We start from the raw sequence: 17,531 nt of genomic DNA, 5'->3' as shown, positions 1-17,531 counted from the left end.
GTTGGACTTGCTGTTTTCTTTGATCAGTGTGTTTATTTTCTCTATGGTATCTTCAGAATCCGAGAGTCTTTCTTCTATCTCTTGTATTCTGCTGGTTATGCTTGTTTCTGTAGTCTCTATTCGTTTACCTAGATTTTCCATGTCCAGACGGCCCTCTGTTTGTGTTTTCTTCTTTGCCTCCATTTCAGTTTTCAGGTCTTGAACTGTTTCCATTATCTGTTTGATTGTTTTTCCTTGGTTTTCTAGGGTATCATTCACTGATTTATTCAATTCTTCAAACTTTCTGTTATATTTCTCATCCATTTCTATAAGGGCGTTTTTTACATGCTGTTTAAGGGTGTCAATCACTTTCATGAAGTCAATCTTTTCTCCTTCCTCTTGATTAAGGGGTTCTTGTCCTCCCGTTGTGAGGTCGCTTGTTTCTGGTAGCTTCATGTTGCTTTTCAGCTTGTTGGGCGAATTCTTGCCTTGACGTCGGCCCATCTCTTCTTCCAAATGCTCCCTATGGATCTTCTTTTACCGGATTAGGTCTCCTTGCCTACCAAACGCTGTCTCTCCCCAATGTTGGCTCTCCCAATGCTGGGTCTCCTGGCGCCGAAAGATCAGGCCTCCGTGCTGGTTGGGCAGCTCGCAGACAAAGCGCCTACCCCGCTTGGTGCAGGCAGGCCACAGAAACAAAGGAACTGCTGCCCGCCCGGGAGCCCCGGATACTCGGACCCAGCGCCCAGATAGGCTGGGCTGGGCGATGCCACGCGCCTAAAGAGGGCAGTGGGGGCGAAGTGGGGAGGGCTCTGGACGGAAGCTGGGTGGGCCAGGAAGAAAGAGGCAGCACCCGGGGAGTAGAGGCCCTGCAGAGAGCCCAAGCAGGACAGGGGGCCAAGAAACCCCCGAGCTCCCCGTCCCAGGCTGGCGCCGTGGGCCAGAAACTCACCCCAATGCTGGGTCTCCTGGCGCCGAAAGATCAGGCCTCCGTGCTGGTTGGGCAGCTCGCAGACAAAGCGCCTACCCCGCTTGGTGCAGGCAGGCCACAGAAACAAAGGAACTGCTGCCCGCCCGGGAGCCCCGGGTACTCGGACCCAGCGCCCAGATAGGCTGTGCTGGGCGATGCCACGCGCCAAAAGAGGGCAGTGGGGGTGAAGTGGGGAGGGCTCTGGACGGAAGCTGGGTGGGCCAGGAAGAAAGAGGCAGCACCCGGGGAGTAGAGGCCCTGCAGAGAGCCCAAGCAGGACAGGGGGCCAAGAAACCCCCGAGCTCCCCGTCCCAGGCTGGCGCCGTGGGCCAGAAACTCACCCCAATGCTGGGTCTCCTGGCGCCGAAAGATCAGGCCTCCGTGCTGGTTGGGCAGCTCGCAGACAAAGCGCCTACCCCGCTTGGTGCAGGCAGGCCACAGAAACAAAGGAACTGCTGCCCGCCCGGGAGCCCCGGGTACTCGGACCCAGCGCCCAGATAGGCTGCGCTGGGCGATGCCACGCGCCAAAAGAGGGCAGTCTAATTCTCTGTTTTTAATTGGATTCTTTGTTTTCTTGATATTTAGTTCCTTGAACTCTTTATATATTTTGGATATTAGTCCTTTATTGGATGTGGAGTTGGTGAAGATCTCTTCCCATTTTGTAGGCTGCTGTTTTATCCTATTGACATGTCCTTTGCCTTTCAGGTTCTTTTTGGTTTCCTAAGGTCCCATTTATTAATTGTTGATTTTAGCGCCGGTACTATCAGTGTTCTGCCCAGGAAGTTGTCTCTTGTGTCAGTGAGTTTAAGACTATCCCCCACACTCTCTTTCACCAGGTTCCATTTTTCTGGTTTTATGTTGAGGTCTTTGATCCACTTGGGCTTGAGTTCTTTGTTAGGGTGATGGATATGGATCTGTTTGCATTCTTCTACATGCAGATACCTAGTTTGACCAGCACCATTTGTTGAAGATGCTTTCTTTTTCCAGTGTGTATTTCTGGCTTCTTTATCAAATATCAGGTGTTCATAGGCATGTGAATTTATGTTTGGATCTTCCATTCAGTTCCATTGATTAGTGTGTCTGTCTCTATGACAATACCAGGCTTATTATAGTATGTCTATAGCTCTGTAGGATAGCCACAAATGGTGAGACCTCCATCAGTTCTTCGATTGTTTAGGATTGTTTTAGCTATCCTGTTTTTTTATTTTTCCTTATGAAGTTGAGTGTTGTTCTTTCAAGGTCTGTAAAGAATTGCATTGTGTTGGAATTTTTTTCCAGATAGGTTTTTTCTGTATAACAACCCTAGCTGTCCTGGAACTAGCTCTGTACACCAGGTTGACCTCAAACTCACCTTTGCCTTTGCCACCTGACTACTGGGATTAAAGACGTGCTCCACCACTGCCTGGCATTTGTGTTGGCATTTTGATGGGGATTTTATTAATTCTATAGAGTATTTCTGGTCTGATGGTCATTTTCACTATATTAACCCTACCAATCCACGAACATAGATTTTTCCATCTGATTATCTTCTTCAATCTTTCTTCAAAGACTAAAGTTTTTGTCATACAAGTCTTTCACTTGCTTGGTTTGAGTTATCTCAAGATATTTTTTATTATTTTAGTTTATTGTGAAAGGTATAGTTTCCCTGATTTCTTGAGAAGTTTCTTGTCATTTGTACACAGAACAGCTATTTTTTAAAAAGTTAATCTTGATTCCAGATACACTGCAGAAAGTGTTTATCAACTGTAGACGTTCCCTGGTAACATTCTTAGGATAACTTATGTATTCCAACATGTCATCTTCAGATAAGGATACTTTGATTCTTCCTTTCTAGTCTGTGTACCCTTGACCTCCGTCAGTAGCCTTGTTGCTCTAGCTAGAACTTGAAGTACTATTTTGAATGCGTATATAGAGGTTGAACAGCTTTGTCTTGTTCCTGATTTCAGTGGAATTGCTTTGAGTTCTGTCCATTTAATTTGATGTTAGCTATAGGTTTGCTGTAGGTTGCCTTTATTATGTTTAGGTATATCCCTTGTATCCCTACTCTCTTCAATACTTTTATCATAAATGGATGTTTGGTTTTATGAAAGGCCCGTACTGCATCTTGTGAGGTAATTATGTGTTTTTTTCAGTTTGTTTATATGGTGGATTACATTTACTGATTTTTGTACATTGAACCATCCATCCATTTCTGGTATGAAGTCTACTTGATCATGGTGGATGATCTTTTTGATGTGTTCTTGGATTCAGTTTGCAAGTATTTTATTATTTTTGCATTTATATCTATGAGGAAAATTGGTCTGTAATTCTCTCTTTCTCTCTTTTTTTTGTTGAGTTTTTATGTGGTTTGGGTATCAGAGAAACTGTGACCTCATAAAATGAATTGGGCAGTATTCCTTCTGTTTCTACGTTTTGGAATAATTTGAGGAGTATTGGCATTAACTCTTCTCTCAAAGTCTGGTAGGATTACTGTGCTAATACAATCCGACTCTGAGCTTTTTTTGGGGGGGGGGTTAGGAAACTTCTAATGACTGCTTCTATTTCACTAGGGGCTATAGAGCTATTTAAATCATTTATCTGATAATTCACTAGGGGTTATAGGGCTATTTAAATCATTTATCTGATCTTGATTTAACTTTGGTAAGTGGTATCTATCAAGAAAATTGTCCATTTCTTTTTTCTTAGGTTTATTCATACTTTAAAATGTTTACTTGGTGTTATTTGCCACGTGAAATCTATCTGAGCCAGTGGGCTAAGATTCTCTCCCCCCATTTTTTAATAAAAAAAATACCAATCCAAATTCCCACCCCCCTCTTCTCCTCCCACTCCCTCCACACATCTTCCCACACCACTCCCTCTAATCCTAAGAGAGGATAGGCACTTTGCTTTGTGGAAAGTCCAAGGCCCTCCCTACTACATCTAGGCTGAGCAAGGTATCCATCTAAAGAAAATAGGTTCCCAAAAAGCCAGTATAAGCAGTAGGGATAAATCCTGGTGCCACTGCCAGTGGCCCCACGGTCTTCCCCAGCCATACAACTGTCAACCACGTTCAGAGGGCCTAGTTTGATCCTATGCTGTTTCAACTGGTGTCAGACTGGTGAGCTCTCATTAGCTCAGGCAGTGGGTGTCCCCATCATGGTCTTGACCTCTTTGCTCTTCAACTGGCCTTTGGGAGCTCAGCCCAGTGCTCCACCGTGGATCTCTGCATCTGCTTTCATCAGTTGTTGAATGAAGGTTCTATGATGATATTTAAGGTATTCATCAATATCACTACAGGGCAAGGCTAGTTCAGGCACCTCTCCACCATTGCTTAGGGTCTTAACTGGGGCCATCCTTGTGGATTCCTGGGAATTTCTCTAGAGTCAGGTTTCTTACTAGCCCCATATTGGCTCCCTCAATCAAGATGTCTCTTTCCTTGCTCTCCATCTCTGTTCTCCCCCATCTCAACCATCCTGTTCCCTCAAGTTATTCTTCCCCCTCCTTTTCTCCCCTCCTCCTCCCCCTTCATCCTCTCTTCTCCCCCACCCCATGTTCCCAATTTTCTCAGGAGATCTTGTGTATTTCCCCTTCCCAGGGGATCTATATATGTTTCTCTTAGGGTTCTCCTTTTTGCCTAGCTTCTCTGGATTCATGGACTATGGGCTCATCATCCTTTTCTTTACATCTAATATCTACTTATGAGTGAGTACATTCCATACTTATCTTTTTGGGTCTGGGTTACCTCACTCAGGATGATTTTTTCTAGTTCCAACCATTTGCCTGCAAACTTCAAGACGTCACTGTTTTCACTGCTGAGTACTCCATTGTGCAAATGCACCACACTTTCTTTATCCATTCTTTGGTTGAGGGACCTCTAGGTTGTTTCCAGGTTCTGGTTATTATAAGTAATGCTGCTATGAACAAATGTCCCCATTGATTCTTCAGTAAAAGTCAAGATTTAAGTTATGAAGCTTTCACTAGGTCAGAACATAAAATCAAGACATCTTGATGCCTTAAGAGTACATTTGAGATTCTTAAAATATTGACTATAAAATATAAAAGTGAAAACTAGTATTTGACAATATGACAAAAGATGAGAACCTTCAATAAATAAGGTCTTATAAATCCATTAAAAGCACATTTAAAGTTTAAATACAATCTTATTCATCTATCATTGGTCAGTTACATTAGGATTTTGTCTCCCCTCCCACTCCAAGACATATAGCTCAGGAAAGACTGAATTTTGTTTTTTCAACACTTTACAATACCATAGTCTACTATTTTTCCAGAACTAGACCAGATGTAAGTTTAATCTTTCAATTATTTTACTTTGTAAATTCAAAAATGCTTTTAAGTTCAGAAAAAGTATTTGGTGCCAGAAGCCAGCAAAAGGCTGAAAATTTTATGCTAGATATTAAACAAGTTTCATACATACAGAATTTATTTTGGTGTATATAGTGTAATAAAGACTGGGCTATATTTTTCTCACATATCTAACTCTTCACTTATTTCTGTTTGCAAGTCTGTGTGGTATATTGTAAGTTAGTTGGCAAATGAACAGAAAGGGAACATTAGCAAGATTCCCATCCTGCTAAGTTGACTCACTAGACTCCTAAGACTGCTAAGGTTGTGGTCTTGAGTCTCTGTGCTTCAGCCTGCTCACCTGGAAGCTGGCAACGACAAGATACTTCTACTGATTCTTCTGAGAAATACACATGTAAGTCAGGTACAGTGTTTTGAAGACAGCCTGTCGTATGTGTTGGAATCTCTATGCCTTTTGTAATCTGGCTGCATCTGACATTAGAATTCTCTTACTGTTCATTCTCTAGTCGCCTTTCTATAGAACATCTACCTTGTCCTTTGTCTACCGTTACTATTACTAGAATTTAAGACTAAGGGGACAAGAATTTAGGAAAGTCTGTTAGAAATAGCATGTTAAGGTGTGTTACTTTTGTTTATGCTGCTTTTGTTCAACTCTGTGAAGCTGTGATACGTTGCCTGTGTAGAACACCTGATGGCCTAATAAAGATTTGAATGGCCAGATTTGAATGGCCAGTAGTGAGGCAGGAGAAAGGATGGGTGGGGCTGGCAGGCAGAGAGAATATATATTTTCATCGTTTATCACCAAGTGAGAAAATGTATCAATTTAAGATCTGCTCAGGTTAGCGGACACCTCGGAATCAGCGTAGGGCTGTCTTACTTTTTGTTGTTGTTGTTGTTTTTTATTTTTTTATTTTCGAGACAGGGTTTCTCCGCAGCTTTTTGGTTCCAGTCCTGGAACTAGCTCTTTTAGACCAGGCTGGCCTCGAACTCCCAGAGATCCACCTGCCTCTGCCTCCCGAGTGCTGGGGTTAAAGGCGTGCGCCACCACCGCCCGGTTTCTCTTACATTTTTTTCTACCATCCAATGATAATTGACAAAAAAGGACCCACTCCTGGTGCTCTGCCAGGCCTGCTTTGCACCTCATTTTCTCAGGACAACTGCAAGGAGACCTATTTGCCAGAAGAGGTCGCCCAAACACTGTGCTTAGTTTCCGTTCAGGCGTGGCGACTACATTCAGAGCAGAGCTGTGGGCAGGAAGGCCCCTAGGTGGTTTGAATTGGCCAGGGCAATAGTGGAGAACTCACCCTGGTGGTGAAGATGGGGGAAAGTTTGTGAGCTTACCAACCCTGCCACTACCAGGCCCAGAACCAAGGTTAAGTGTTGGTCCACCGTGATCTGCTGCAGCACAGGTGGGATTGTGGGGTAATCCCAAAGACCCGGGGCTAGAGGATCTCCATGACACAGGGCAGCAAGGCGCTGTCCAAGAAGAGTCCCAGTGAGGGCCCAGCTTCAGCAGTGCAGCAGAGATCAGGGACCTGTAACAAAACCAACGATTCTTTGTGATGAACACCTGAATGTAAAGCTGTCTGGATAGAGGGATTTACTGTGTGACGCAGTGTGTCACACTGTAGCTTCCATGATAAGATTTTCCCTTTCTTCCTTTTTTCCCTTCTTTATTTTGTTTTATTTATTCATGTTTTGGAGGGAGAGTTGCAGGGACAGAGGGCAGATGTGAGGGAATGGGGGCCAGGTGGGATCAGGATGCAGGATGTGAAAGACAAAGAATAAATATTTTTGACAAAAATTAGTCAATTTTATATGTGCAAATGGGTTGGGAGAGACATTCCATGGCCCATATGTGGGGGTCAGAGGTCACCTTGTAGGAGTCAGTTTTCTTCTTCTTCCCCCTGGGTCCCAGGGTGATGTGGGAGTGTCATATATCAATCTGTTGATTTCATTGGTTAAGTAATAAACAAACTGCTTGGGCTCATAGCTTAGAACATAGGTGGGTGGAGTAAACAGGACAGAATGCTGGGAGGAAGAGGAAGTGAGGTAAGACGCCTCAGACAGAGACACCAGCTCCTCTCTCCTGGGCAGACACACACGATGAAGCTCCGACCCAGGATGGACGTAGGCTAGAATCTTCCCGGTAAGCGCACCTTGGGGTACAACACAGATGATTAGAAATGGGCTAAATTAATATGTGAGAATTAGCCTAGAAGAGGCTAGATAGAAATGGGCCAAGCAGTGTTTAAAAGAATACAGTTTGTGTGTTGTTATTTCGGGGCATAAGATAGCCAGGCAGCTGGGGTGCTGGGGACGCAGCCCCGCCGCTCCTAATACAACAGAATGGCACCCAACGCTCTTATTACTACAAATGGCGCCCAGACGTGATGGACTAAATCCACTTAAAAAACCTGAGAAGGCTTAAAAATAAGGTCATTTGTCAATCTGTTGTATCATTGGTTAATCAAAAAAGAAAACTGCTTGGTCTGATAGGTCAGAAAATTAGGTAGGTGGAGTAGACAGAACAGAATGCTGGGAAGAAGGGAAGTGAGCCAGACGCCATGCCGCTCCTCTCCAGGGCAGATGCAATGAAGCTCCCACCCAAGATGGACGTAGGCTAGAATCTTCCTAGTAAGTCACCACCTCGTGGTGCTACACAAATTACTATATGGGTTAAACGAATATGTAACAGTTAGCCAAGAAGAGGCTAGAACTAACGGGCCAGGCAGTGTTTAAAAGAATACTATTTGTGTGTTGTTATTTCGGGTGTACAGCTAGCCGTGCAGGGAGCTGGGCGGGATGAAAAGCAGGCCTGCCCGCAGCTCCATCTACAAACTCTTAAAAGTTCCCCTCTCTTTTTATTGTCCTTCCTTCCTCCCTCCCTCCCTCCCTCCCTTCCTTTCTTTTTGACACACTGTTTCTCTATGGAACTCAGGCTCTCCTGGAACTCACTCTGTAGATCAGGCTAGCCTCAAACTGAGATCTCTCTGCCTCTGCCACCCAAGGGCTGGGATTAATGGTGTGCACCACCACCACTTGGTAATGGCTAGGTTCTTGGATACTGGCCAGGTCCATACCCAGGATTCCCAGAGTATGGCCCCCTTCTATCTTAAAGTACAAAACCCCACAAAAAATTTTTTAAGAATTTGATTTGTGTACCATATTACTGGTCTCAACTGTTCCAATGGCTTTGCCAATTGTGATAACCCCAGAACACCTGTGATATCTGCACATAATACCCACAGCTTTCATAAACCACTTTTACTTCTAGAGAAAGAATCAATTTCCTGGGTTTGGCACTTGTTTTCTGTTGTCTCCTATGCTATCTGGAAATATATATATTATATCCTTTCCCTTGGGAGTTGTCACATACTCTCACAGATTGGGAATACAGGAATTCAAAATTAAGTTTTCACTGTGCCATGCATTCTGTAAGACAGGATACAAGCTTGTCTTTCCATGGAAGCTGCAGGTACAATGGGCTTTGTCATCCCCATTGCTCTCCTATTGCATGGTGTTTTCCTCTCTGTATATGGATTCTGTTTACAAGGGATGATTAGTCATCCTATATGTTATCTCTAGCCATCAAATAAGGTCATGTTCTCTTAGAGACAATGACTTGAACATACACCTTGAGATATAATTTAACCTATAACAATATTGTTATAGTAATACTCTTTTCCTATTGTTGTGATATGATACTCTGACAAAACCAACTTAATGAAGAAGGGGTTTGTTTAGTTCATGGTTCAAGATACAGTCCATCATGATGAAGCTCAACACATCTTGTCACACTGCATCCACACCAGAAAGCAGAGTAATGATGGGTTCATGCTCAACTTCTTTTTTTATACAGTTCAGGATTCCCCATCCTTGGTATAGTTCTGATCAATTTTAGGTTTGGTCTCACCATCATGAATGATGTTCTAGACAGTGAGCTATGTTTTGTCATATCTATTAATCTAATTTATATATACTGAAGATTTTGCTTAAGGATACATACATAGAAAAGCATGTACCCTATCACTGAGGGAGGTCCTCATAACACTTGTCACACTTGATGTATATGTATTATCTGTACAATAATGTGAGTTCCCTCGAGGCATATACGGGATAGTATATATAATGTCCGTTGTTGAGTGGCATGCTTGACTCTGTCTACCGGGATTCCACTGTCAACTACCAGCCTCCAGGATAACAAGACATAGCCTAGTATGTGTGTAATAAGAGCATCATTCATGGTTTTTAACTAGCACACTTTTCTGTAATTTAAACTGTGACTCATAATCCCTGATTATCAAGTCTACTTGAAGACCAACATCAAGTTGTGTGAAGTGATACTTTCTACCACAGCTTTCTGAGACAACTTTCAAAATAGGCTTTAATTCTTTATGCACTAAGTCAATTTTTTTTCCAAGAAAAGTGTTAGATGCTTGTAATCCAAACACATATGAGGCTAGGCAGGAGGACAAGGACTTTCAGATTATCCAGGGTTATAGTAGGAGTTTGAAGACAGCCTTGTGTTGTCGGAGACCGCTTGTTCATTCCTGACTCCCCATATCAGCCTTAGCTATATACAAACCCTCAGCTAAAATATGAAACAAACAAAACAAAACATACAAATAAAAAACTTGGTTAGAGGAGATGATTCTTTAAGTAAAGTGCTTGCCATGAGGACCTGAATTTGAATTCCAGAACCCATGTAAAGGTGGATTCGGTAGCCCACATCCATAATCTCAATCCTCCCGTGGTGAGATTAGAGGTGGAGATAGGAGGGTCTCCAGAAGCTTGCAGGCCAGCTAGTCTGCACATCCCATATCAAAGTGGAAGGCAAAGTCTAACATCCAAGGTTGTCTTCTGACTTCCAGACATATGCTGTGGCACATACACGTCCACATTCACCCACAAGAAATACACACACTGCACACACATACATACAAAGATAAACAAATAAAAATAAAAACTAAGATTTATTTTACTGAATGTGACCAAAGAAAGAATTATCAATTGACTGCAATTAATTTGAGCATATTTGACAATGAAGGGTACTTGCATGAATTTGAAAGAATGGGTAATAGATGACAAACACTCTGGCAGTGGGCCACATGCCAGCCTTTTTCAACCCTTGCCATTCAGATGGACCTTGCAATGCCTGTAGATATGTGACTTTGTGGAACTTCACAACCATGATGAATGGAGGCTTCTAGCATGAACCACTGATGCCGAGGTGAGTGAGGTACAACAGCACAGTCCCTATATTCATCCTGTGTGTCTGTCTTCATGGTATTCCAATGCTAGCTGAACTTCAAATCCCACTAAAACGTTTTTGAGAATACTTTCAATTGGTTCTAAACTGGTGTGTTTCCCATTTCCTATAAGGAGAGGATCTAATACAATTTGAATGGACATTTTTATAAAAAATATTTTTATTATAAGCCAGGCATGGTGAGACATACCTTTAATCCCAACACTTGGGAGGCAGAGGCAGGTGGATCTCCATGAGTTTGAAGCCAGCCTGGTTTATACAGAGACCTAGTTTTTAAAAAGGACATGGTGCATTACTCTGTTGTCCAGGCTAGCCTTGTCTCAGTACAAGTGAAATGTAAGCATCAACACTCAGAGAAGCTGATATTAAAAGTGCTCCTTCAAACATCTCTGGATTATTTACACTCACAGGACTCCTTACTTGCCAGGGCTCTGTAAGCTTCCCTAGATTAGTACATTTTCTTCACCTGTGTTGAGATTTCTGGCAGACACTGAGATCTGACTTGTCAAAAAATTTCTCATGTTTGAATCATTTAAATTCATTAAATTCATCATCCCAGCTATAAGTTTTCAGACAGTGAGATTCTTTATGATGGTAAGCTTTTCTGCATTGTTTACATTGGTGGGATTTATGCTTGAATGTCATCTCTTTTTGTGTGTTAGAGCTTTACTACAACCTTATATTCATATGCACAGGGTTTTTCACTTACCTGAATTCACTGACTTATAGTGAGGTGTAACTTATGCACAGCACCCCTACCATTTCCTATGGCTTCTCACCTGTATGTACTCTCTGACAGAGAGTGAGGCATAACTACTGTATAATCCCTTCTCATACTTTTACATTTATAGGGTCGATTACTGGCATGGGTTTTCTGATGTTGGCTAAGGTGTAATAGCAACACATTTTCCTACATGCATGGTGCTTCTCACCTATGTAAATCCTCTCTTAATTCTGACTAGTTTAAGAAAGTTCTTCATAATTTGCATCCCTATACTTCTCACCTAGATTGGGTTTCTCAGCTCTGTGTGTCTTCTGATGGCGTGTGAGGTATGACTTACGTGAGAAAGTTTTTCCACATTTCTTACATCCAAATGGCTTCTCAGGTTTATGAATTACCTGATGTCGAGTAAGATATGCTTTAAGATAGAAAGCTTTCTTGCATTCTTTACATTCATAGGGTTTCTCACCGGTATGAGTTGTCTCATGTTGCATCACTTGTGACTTACGAGAAAAGGTTTTCCCACATTCTTTACACTCGTAGGGCCTCTCACCTGTGTGGGTTTTCTGATGTTGAGTGAGGTGTGACTTACGGGCAAAAGCATTCCCACAGTCTTTACATTTGTGTGGCTTCTCGCCTGTATGGATTTTCTGATGTTGAGTGAGGTGTGAGTTACGGAAGAAAGCTTTCTGGCATTCTTTACACTCATAAGGCTTCTCCCCTGTATGAGTTCTCTGATGTTGAGTGAGTTGAGCCTTCAGGTAGAAAGCTTTCTTACATTCTTTACATTCGTAGGGTTTTTCAGGTGCATGGATTCCCTGATGCCGGATAAGGTGTGACTTGTGGCAGAAAGCTTTCCTGCATTCTTTACATTCATGGGGCTTCTCCCCTGTATGAGTTCTCTGATGGCGAGTGAGTTGAGACTTATGGGAGAAAGTTTTCATACAGTCGTTGCATCCGTAAGGTTTCTTAAGAGTGGGAGTGTGGTGTTGAGTGAGGCTTGATATATAGAAGTAAATTTTCATTAATTCCTTGCATTCGTTTTGCTGTACATCTGTATGAGCTCTCTGATATTGAGACAGTAGGGAATTGGGGTAGAAGGCCTGACTGCATTCTCTGCACTCACAGGATTTATCATCTGTATAAAGTCTCTGATGTTGGGTGAGGGCTGACTTATCACAGATCGTTTTCCTATATTCTTCACACTCACAGGGTTCCTCACAAGTGTGTGATCTCTGATGGTTGATGTGATGTGACTCATGGTAAAAGGTTTTCTCAGACACTTTACCTTCATAAATTTGTTTCTCAGTGTGCGTTTTCTGATCAACCGTTTGTAGTTCTGCATCCAGACAGAAGAATTTGGTGTTTTCCTTGTGTCCCTGGGGCTCTTTCTCTGCATATGCTTCCTGATGTTTCTTAAGGTCTGATTCGTTAAGCATGGGTTTCTCATAATCGCATTTATAACCTTTCTCTTCCATGTGCATGTTGTCATGGTTACTGAGTTCAGTCTTGCTTGGGTGTATTTTATGATCTGTATTCCATCCCAAAGTTTTCTTTCTTAACTGAGTCATATATTGGGCAGGATGTGCTACCTCATCCAAGGATTTCTCACAGTCACTGAACGTCCTACAGGTGGCCTGAACGTCAAACTTCTTAGGTGTTAATATTGCTTTTGTGTGGAAGGCATCATCTGGCCCAAAACACTGAAAATGACACTCTGAACATTTCTCCTTGCTGTGGTGAGCGGAATGGTCAGGACACGAGAGAATGTCCCATGTTCCTTTCAAATCGTGAGTTTCTTCTGTTCCCTGCCTCTCAGAAGGCTCACTAGGCAAAGGCACATCTCGCCATGGATTAACAAGCTCCTGATGGAACATTCTATAATCGACTTCATTTTTCATGTTCACATTTGAAATATAGTTTGAGTCTGCATTGAATATTTTTTCTACTTCAACCATATCTTCATTTGGTGTATTTCTCTTCATGATTTCAAGTTGACCCAAATACTTCTCTTGAGCTTGCTGTCTTGTTTCAGTCAGGGCACTCCATTTATGGACATCTAAAAATGGTAATAAAATGATCATTTAATAAGTGATACATGCTCTTAAGAACAATATTAAAAAGTTGCATTTGACATTCACAGCTAATTACATAAATTTGACTACTGATCTGAGAAATTACATAATGTCACGTTTACTAAAATTGTATCTGGGGATGCATAAACTTTTTAATATATCTTGATTATGGTAGTAATGGTTATGTGACTATATTCTAAACTAGAAGAGTGAAATTTGCCATATGTTAAAACAAAAACCCGAGAGTTAAACTTCACACTTTCATACCCCATATGTCATCAGGTGCCTCTGAAATCTTGCTTCTTTGTTTCTCCAGGTAGGCTTTGTCTTTTCACCCCATAGGAAACCTGCCTCCTATAAGATCTCACTTCTTGTGCTGCCAGGCCTCAGTAGGCCCTCTATTTCTACAAGATTCCAGGCTCCTCTTAAGATCTCATTTCTTATAGTTACTAGTCTTAAAGACTACTAAGGACAGACCCTTCAGCCCTCAATACTAAGCCACAGGGAAAATAAGGTCCCAACCCTCTTACAAATTAATCCTCTCTTGAACAGTTCACATACCTCCTAGTGAAAAATAAAGGGATTTGAGCATAAAGAAAGAAAGACTCAAAAATGCATTCCTTCAGATGCAAGTCCCTGCCCAGAAATGAACATAACTTGAAAGTCATGACAACTTGCACTCTCCCAGTTACTAACCCCATAGTCACCACCCAGTGGAATGACCTGGAAAAATTCCAAGAAAATAATTCAAAAGAGTGATAGTAGCTATGTTCAAACAACTCAAAGAAGGTAAGAATATATTGCAAGAAAATAAAAGTAGAGCTGAATGAAATGAGAAAGTCAATCTAAGACACGAAAAAAGAATTCAACAGAGAGACAGAATTTCTGAGGAAAATCCAAACTTCATCAAATGCTAGAAATTAAAAAAAAACTCATTAAGTAAAACAAAAACTTTGGTGGAAAGCCTCATCAATACAATGGATCATGTGGAAAACAGTTTGAGGGAGAGGAATTGGATTACCCAATAAATATCAATGATAAATTTTTTAAAAATGAACAGAACATGGGAGTGCTTTGCAACACCATAACAATGCCTAACTTCTGAATTATTGGGCATAAAAAAAAGAATACCACACCAAAAGTATAAATATAACATCATAAAAAATGTCCCCAAAGCAAGAAAAAGATACACCTCTCCAGGTACAGAACACCTACAGAACAGCAAGTAAACAGAGAGAGAAAAGCCAGCTGGACTGAGATCAAACTGGACTCTCTGAATGTGGCTGACAGTTGGGGCAGACTGAGAAGCCAATGATAATGGCACTGGGATTTGTCTCTACTGCATGTACTGGCTTCTTGGGATCCTGGTCTGTTTGGATGCATACCTTCCTAGGCCTGGATGGAGCGGGGAGGGCCTTGGACTTCTCACAGGGCAGGGTACTCTGTCCTTTCTTAGGGCTGGAGGGGGAGTGGGGAGAGGGAGTGGAGGAGTGGGAGGGAAATCGGAGGAAAGGAGGAAGTGGAAATTTTGAATGATATTATTTATAAAGCAATACAAAAATAAAATAAAATAAGAAACTCTCCACAACATACCATAGTTAAAACACTAAAAACAGAGTAAATGGCTTCCTGCTACAGCTATACAGTGCCAGAATGTGCTATTCTGCTTGGGGAGGAAAGGCATCAGAGGTTTTGCTCATTGCTAGACCCTGCATGTTACAATACTGACCTGACTGGGGAGATGTGCCCCAGGTACAGCACCGGCAGTGATAGGTAAGGGGATTGCCAACAACTGTTTTGCCTGTATATGATGCTTACATTACAGAAGTATTTTATGCCTGGTAAAATAAGCCTGGTCAAAAGCCCATAAATGTTAGTATTTTTTTTTAAGACCAAAACAGTAGTGAAAGTCCAATCAAGAAAAGTTTGGAATCAGATGGATTCCCTGCTGCATTCTCCAAAACTTTTAAAGACGAGCTGACAACGCTGTCCTCACACTGTTCCATGAAGGAGAGGAACACCACACCCAACTAAAGACACTGACACTGTCCTGATACCCAAATCTGGCAAGGATACAAGAAAATCATAGGGCAGTTTTCCTGATGATCGCAGATGCAAACATCCACAGTAAGATTCTCGCAAATCCAATTAGGGAGATCACACACAAACTGAACAGCACCACCCAAACAAACTGGATACAGACATGATAAATATGGACAACTGCCAGCCCTGCCAGTGCCTGTGGTAGCGACAGGCAATAAATTGTGGTAAATAGACTGTGAGCTGAAAAACAAAAGTCAACAAATAATAAAAAAAATGAGCTAAAGGAAGGAGGGAGAGAAAGAAATAAAAGAGAGAACTGAGGTTAAATTAAAGACAGAAAAAGGCCAGGCATGGTGGTGCATATCTTTAATACCAGCACCCAGGAGGCAGAGGCAGATGCATCTTTGTGAGTTCAAGGCCAGCCTGATCTATATAGCGAGTCTAGGAGAGCCACAGGTACATAATAGAGAGATCCTGCCTTAAAAATAAAATGTTGTCTTCCCACCACCCAAAAAAGTGTGTGGAAGAAGAGATCATGTAAGACAAAATAATTTCATACAAAGTAATAAAAAACACATAAAAGGAGAGACAGGTACAAGGAGGAGTAAAAATGAAATAAAATTTAAAAAATGAAAGTGAACAGTAATACTAATAACTCAACAAAAAGAAAACAATTCAGAGAAGGAACTAATAAAGATTATCCTCCTCTTCCTCCTCCTCCTCCTCCTCCTCCTCCTCCTCCTCCTCCTCCTCCTCCTTTCAAAACAAGGTTTTTCTGTGTAACTTCAGAGCCTGTCCTGGAACTAGCACTCGTAGATCAGGTTGGCCTTGAACTCACAGAGATCTGCCCGCCTCTGTCTCCAGAGTGCTGGGATTAAAGGTGTGGACCACCGCCCAGCTTGGTGAAGGTTTCCGTCTGTTCTAACACTGCCTCTAGCAGCAAGGGGTGGATACTGAGGTTGTGCCTGGAGTCTTTATCACGTCAGTTGGTATTAGGTGCTGGCAGGGGGCTGGGCCCATCAAGGTTATGTTATGACAGGGTGGCTTTTCGTTTAGAAACTTTTCTGTTTGCAGAAAAGAGCCACTGCTAACCTCAGCCAACTTGGGTGTGTGTGTGTGCCAAGCAACATTCTGCTTGCTCTAGAGACTAGTCTGTGCATGGAGGGAAGGTGATGCCTACTTGAGTCTGACTGACGTTTTAGACTGTGGAAGCAGGCTGCTGACAATGCTTATTAGTCTTGCTGTTATTCTCTGCAGAAACCCAGAAGAAACTGAAGCTCTGTCTTAGTTAGGGTTTCTATAGCTGCAATGAAACACCATGACCAAAAAGCCAGTTAGGGAAGAAAGGGTTTATTTGGCTGACATTTCCACAGCATTGTTCATCACTGAAGGAAGACTCAAGTGAGGCAGGATCCTGGAGGCAGGAGCTGATTTAGAGGCCATAGAAGGGAGCTGCTTACTAGTTTGCTCCTCACAGCTTGCTCAGCCTGCCTGCCTTCTTTCAAAACCCAGGACCAACAGCCCAGGAATGGCACCACCCACAGTGCTTTGGGCCTCCCTCACTGACCTCTAATTGAGAAAAATGCCTTACAGATGGATCTCATGGAGCCATTTCCTCAACTGAGGCTCCTTCTTCTCTGATGACTCTAGCATGTGACAAATTGACACAAAACCATTCAGTACAGGCTCATACCTCACCGAGAAAGCGAGACCAGCAGACACCCTCTACCCTTGATTTTACTCTGGTTTATGCTTCTCAGTGATTCTGCACCTAACCCTGCTCATCAACTCGAAAGTGGTCATTTCCTGCATAGAAACGTGGCAAGTGTGCCCAGCGCTTCCTTTATTTTGTAATCATTTCCAACTTTCAGGCCCCAAGAACCGCAGCTTTTTATGGTACCCCCAGGAATGTACAGAAATGCAAAGACTTCTGCATAATAATCTGCAGTGCAGAAAGTTAGAAAAAAACCATTGCAAGCACTGGATGGGATGTTTACAGAACTCCAGAGTGGAGGAATGTGGGTCTGCTGGATTTGGGGCTCCTTGCACTCTCCAGGCTGGGGGTGGCTTTTGGTTCCCTTCTCTCTGAAGAGATGAGGTTGGACTTAAGTGGCTCCTATTCTCTGCATTGCCTTTCAGCTTCCTGTCTTTCAGCTATACTCACAATAT

At 42.4% G+C, this 17,531-nt stretch overlaps 1 protein-coding gene across 2 annotated transcripts in view; it reads right to left on the bottom strand.

The window, feature by feature from the left end:
* Positions 1 to 10,254: 10,254 nt before the first annotated feature.
* The window catches only part of LOC121444866 (zinc finger protein 883-like), a 30,616-nt gene continuing 23,339 nt past the window's right edge, over positions 10,255 to 17,531 (bottom strand). For both annotated transcript variants that reach the window (XM_041646794.1, XM_041646801.1), the window contains exon 4: positions 10,255 to 13,303. In XM_041646794.1, coding sequence (XP_041502728.1) covers positions 11,487 to 13,303 — 1,817 coding nt within the window. In that variant the 3' untranslated portion in view covers positions 10,255 to 11,486. The remainder of the gene's footprint in view (positions 13,304 to 17,531) is intronic.

This window comes from Microtus oregoni, unplaced genomic scaffold, assembly GCF_018167655.1.
Source record: "Microtus oregoni isolate MIOR12 unplaced genomic scaffold, Mior012 000003F_ref0000135, whole genome shotgun sequence".
Classification (NCBI taxonomy): Eukaryota; Metazoa; Chordata; class Mammalia; order Rodentia; family Cricetidae; genus Microtus; species Microtus oregoni.
This window is presented reverse-complemented; position numbering and strand designations above follow the sequence as displayed.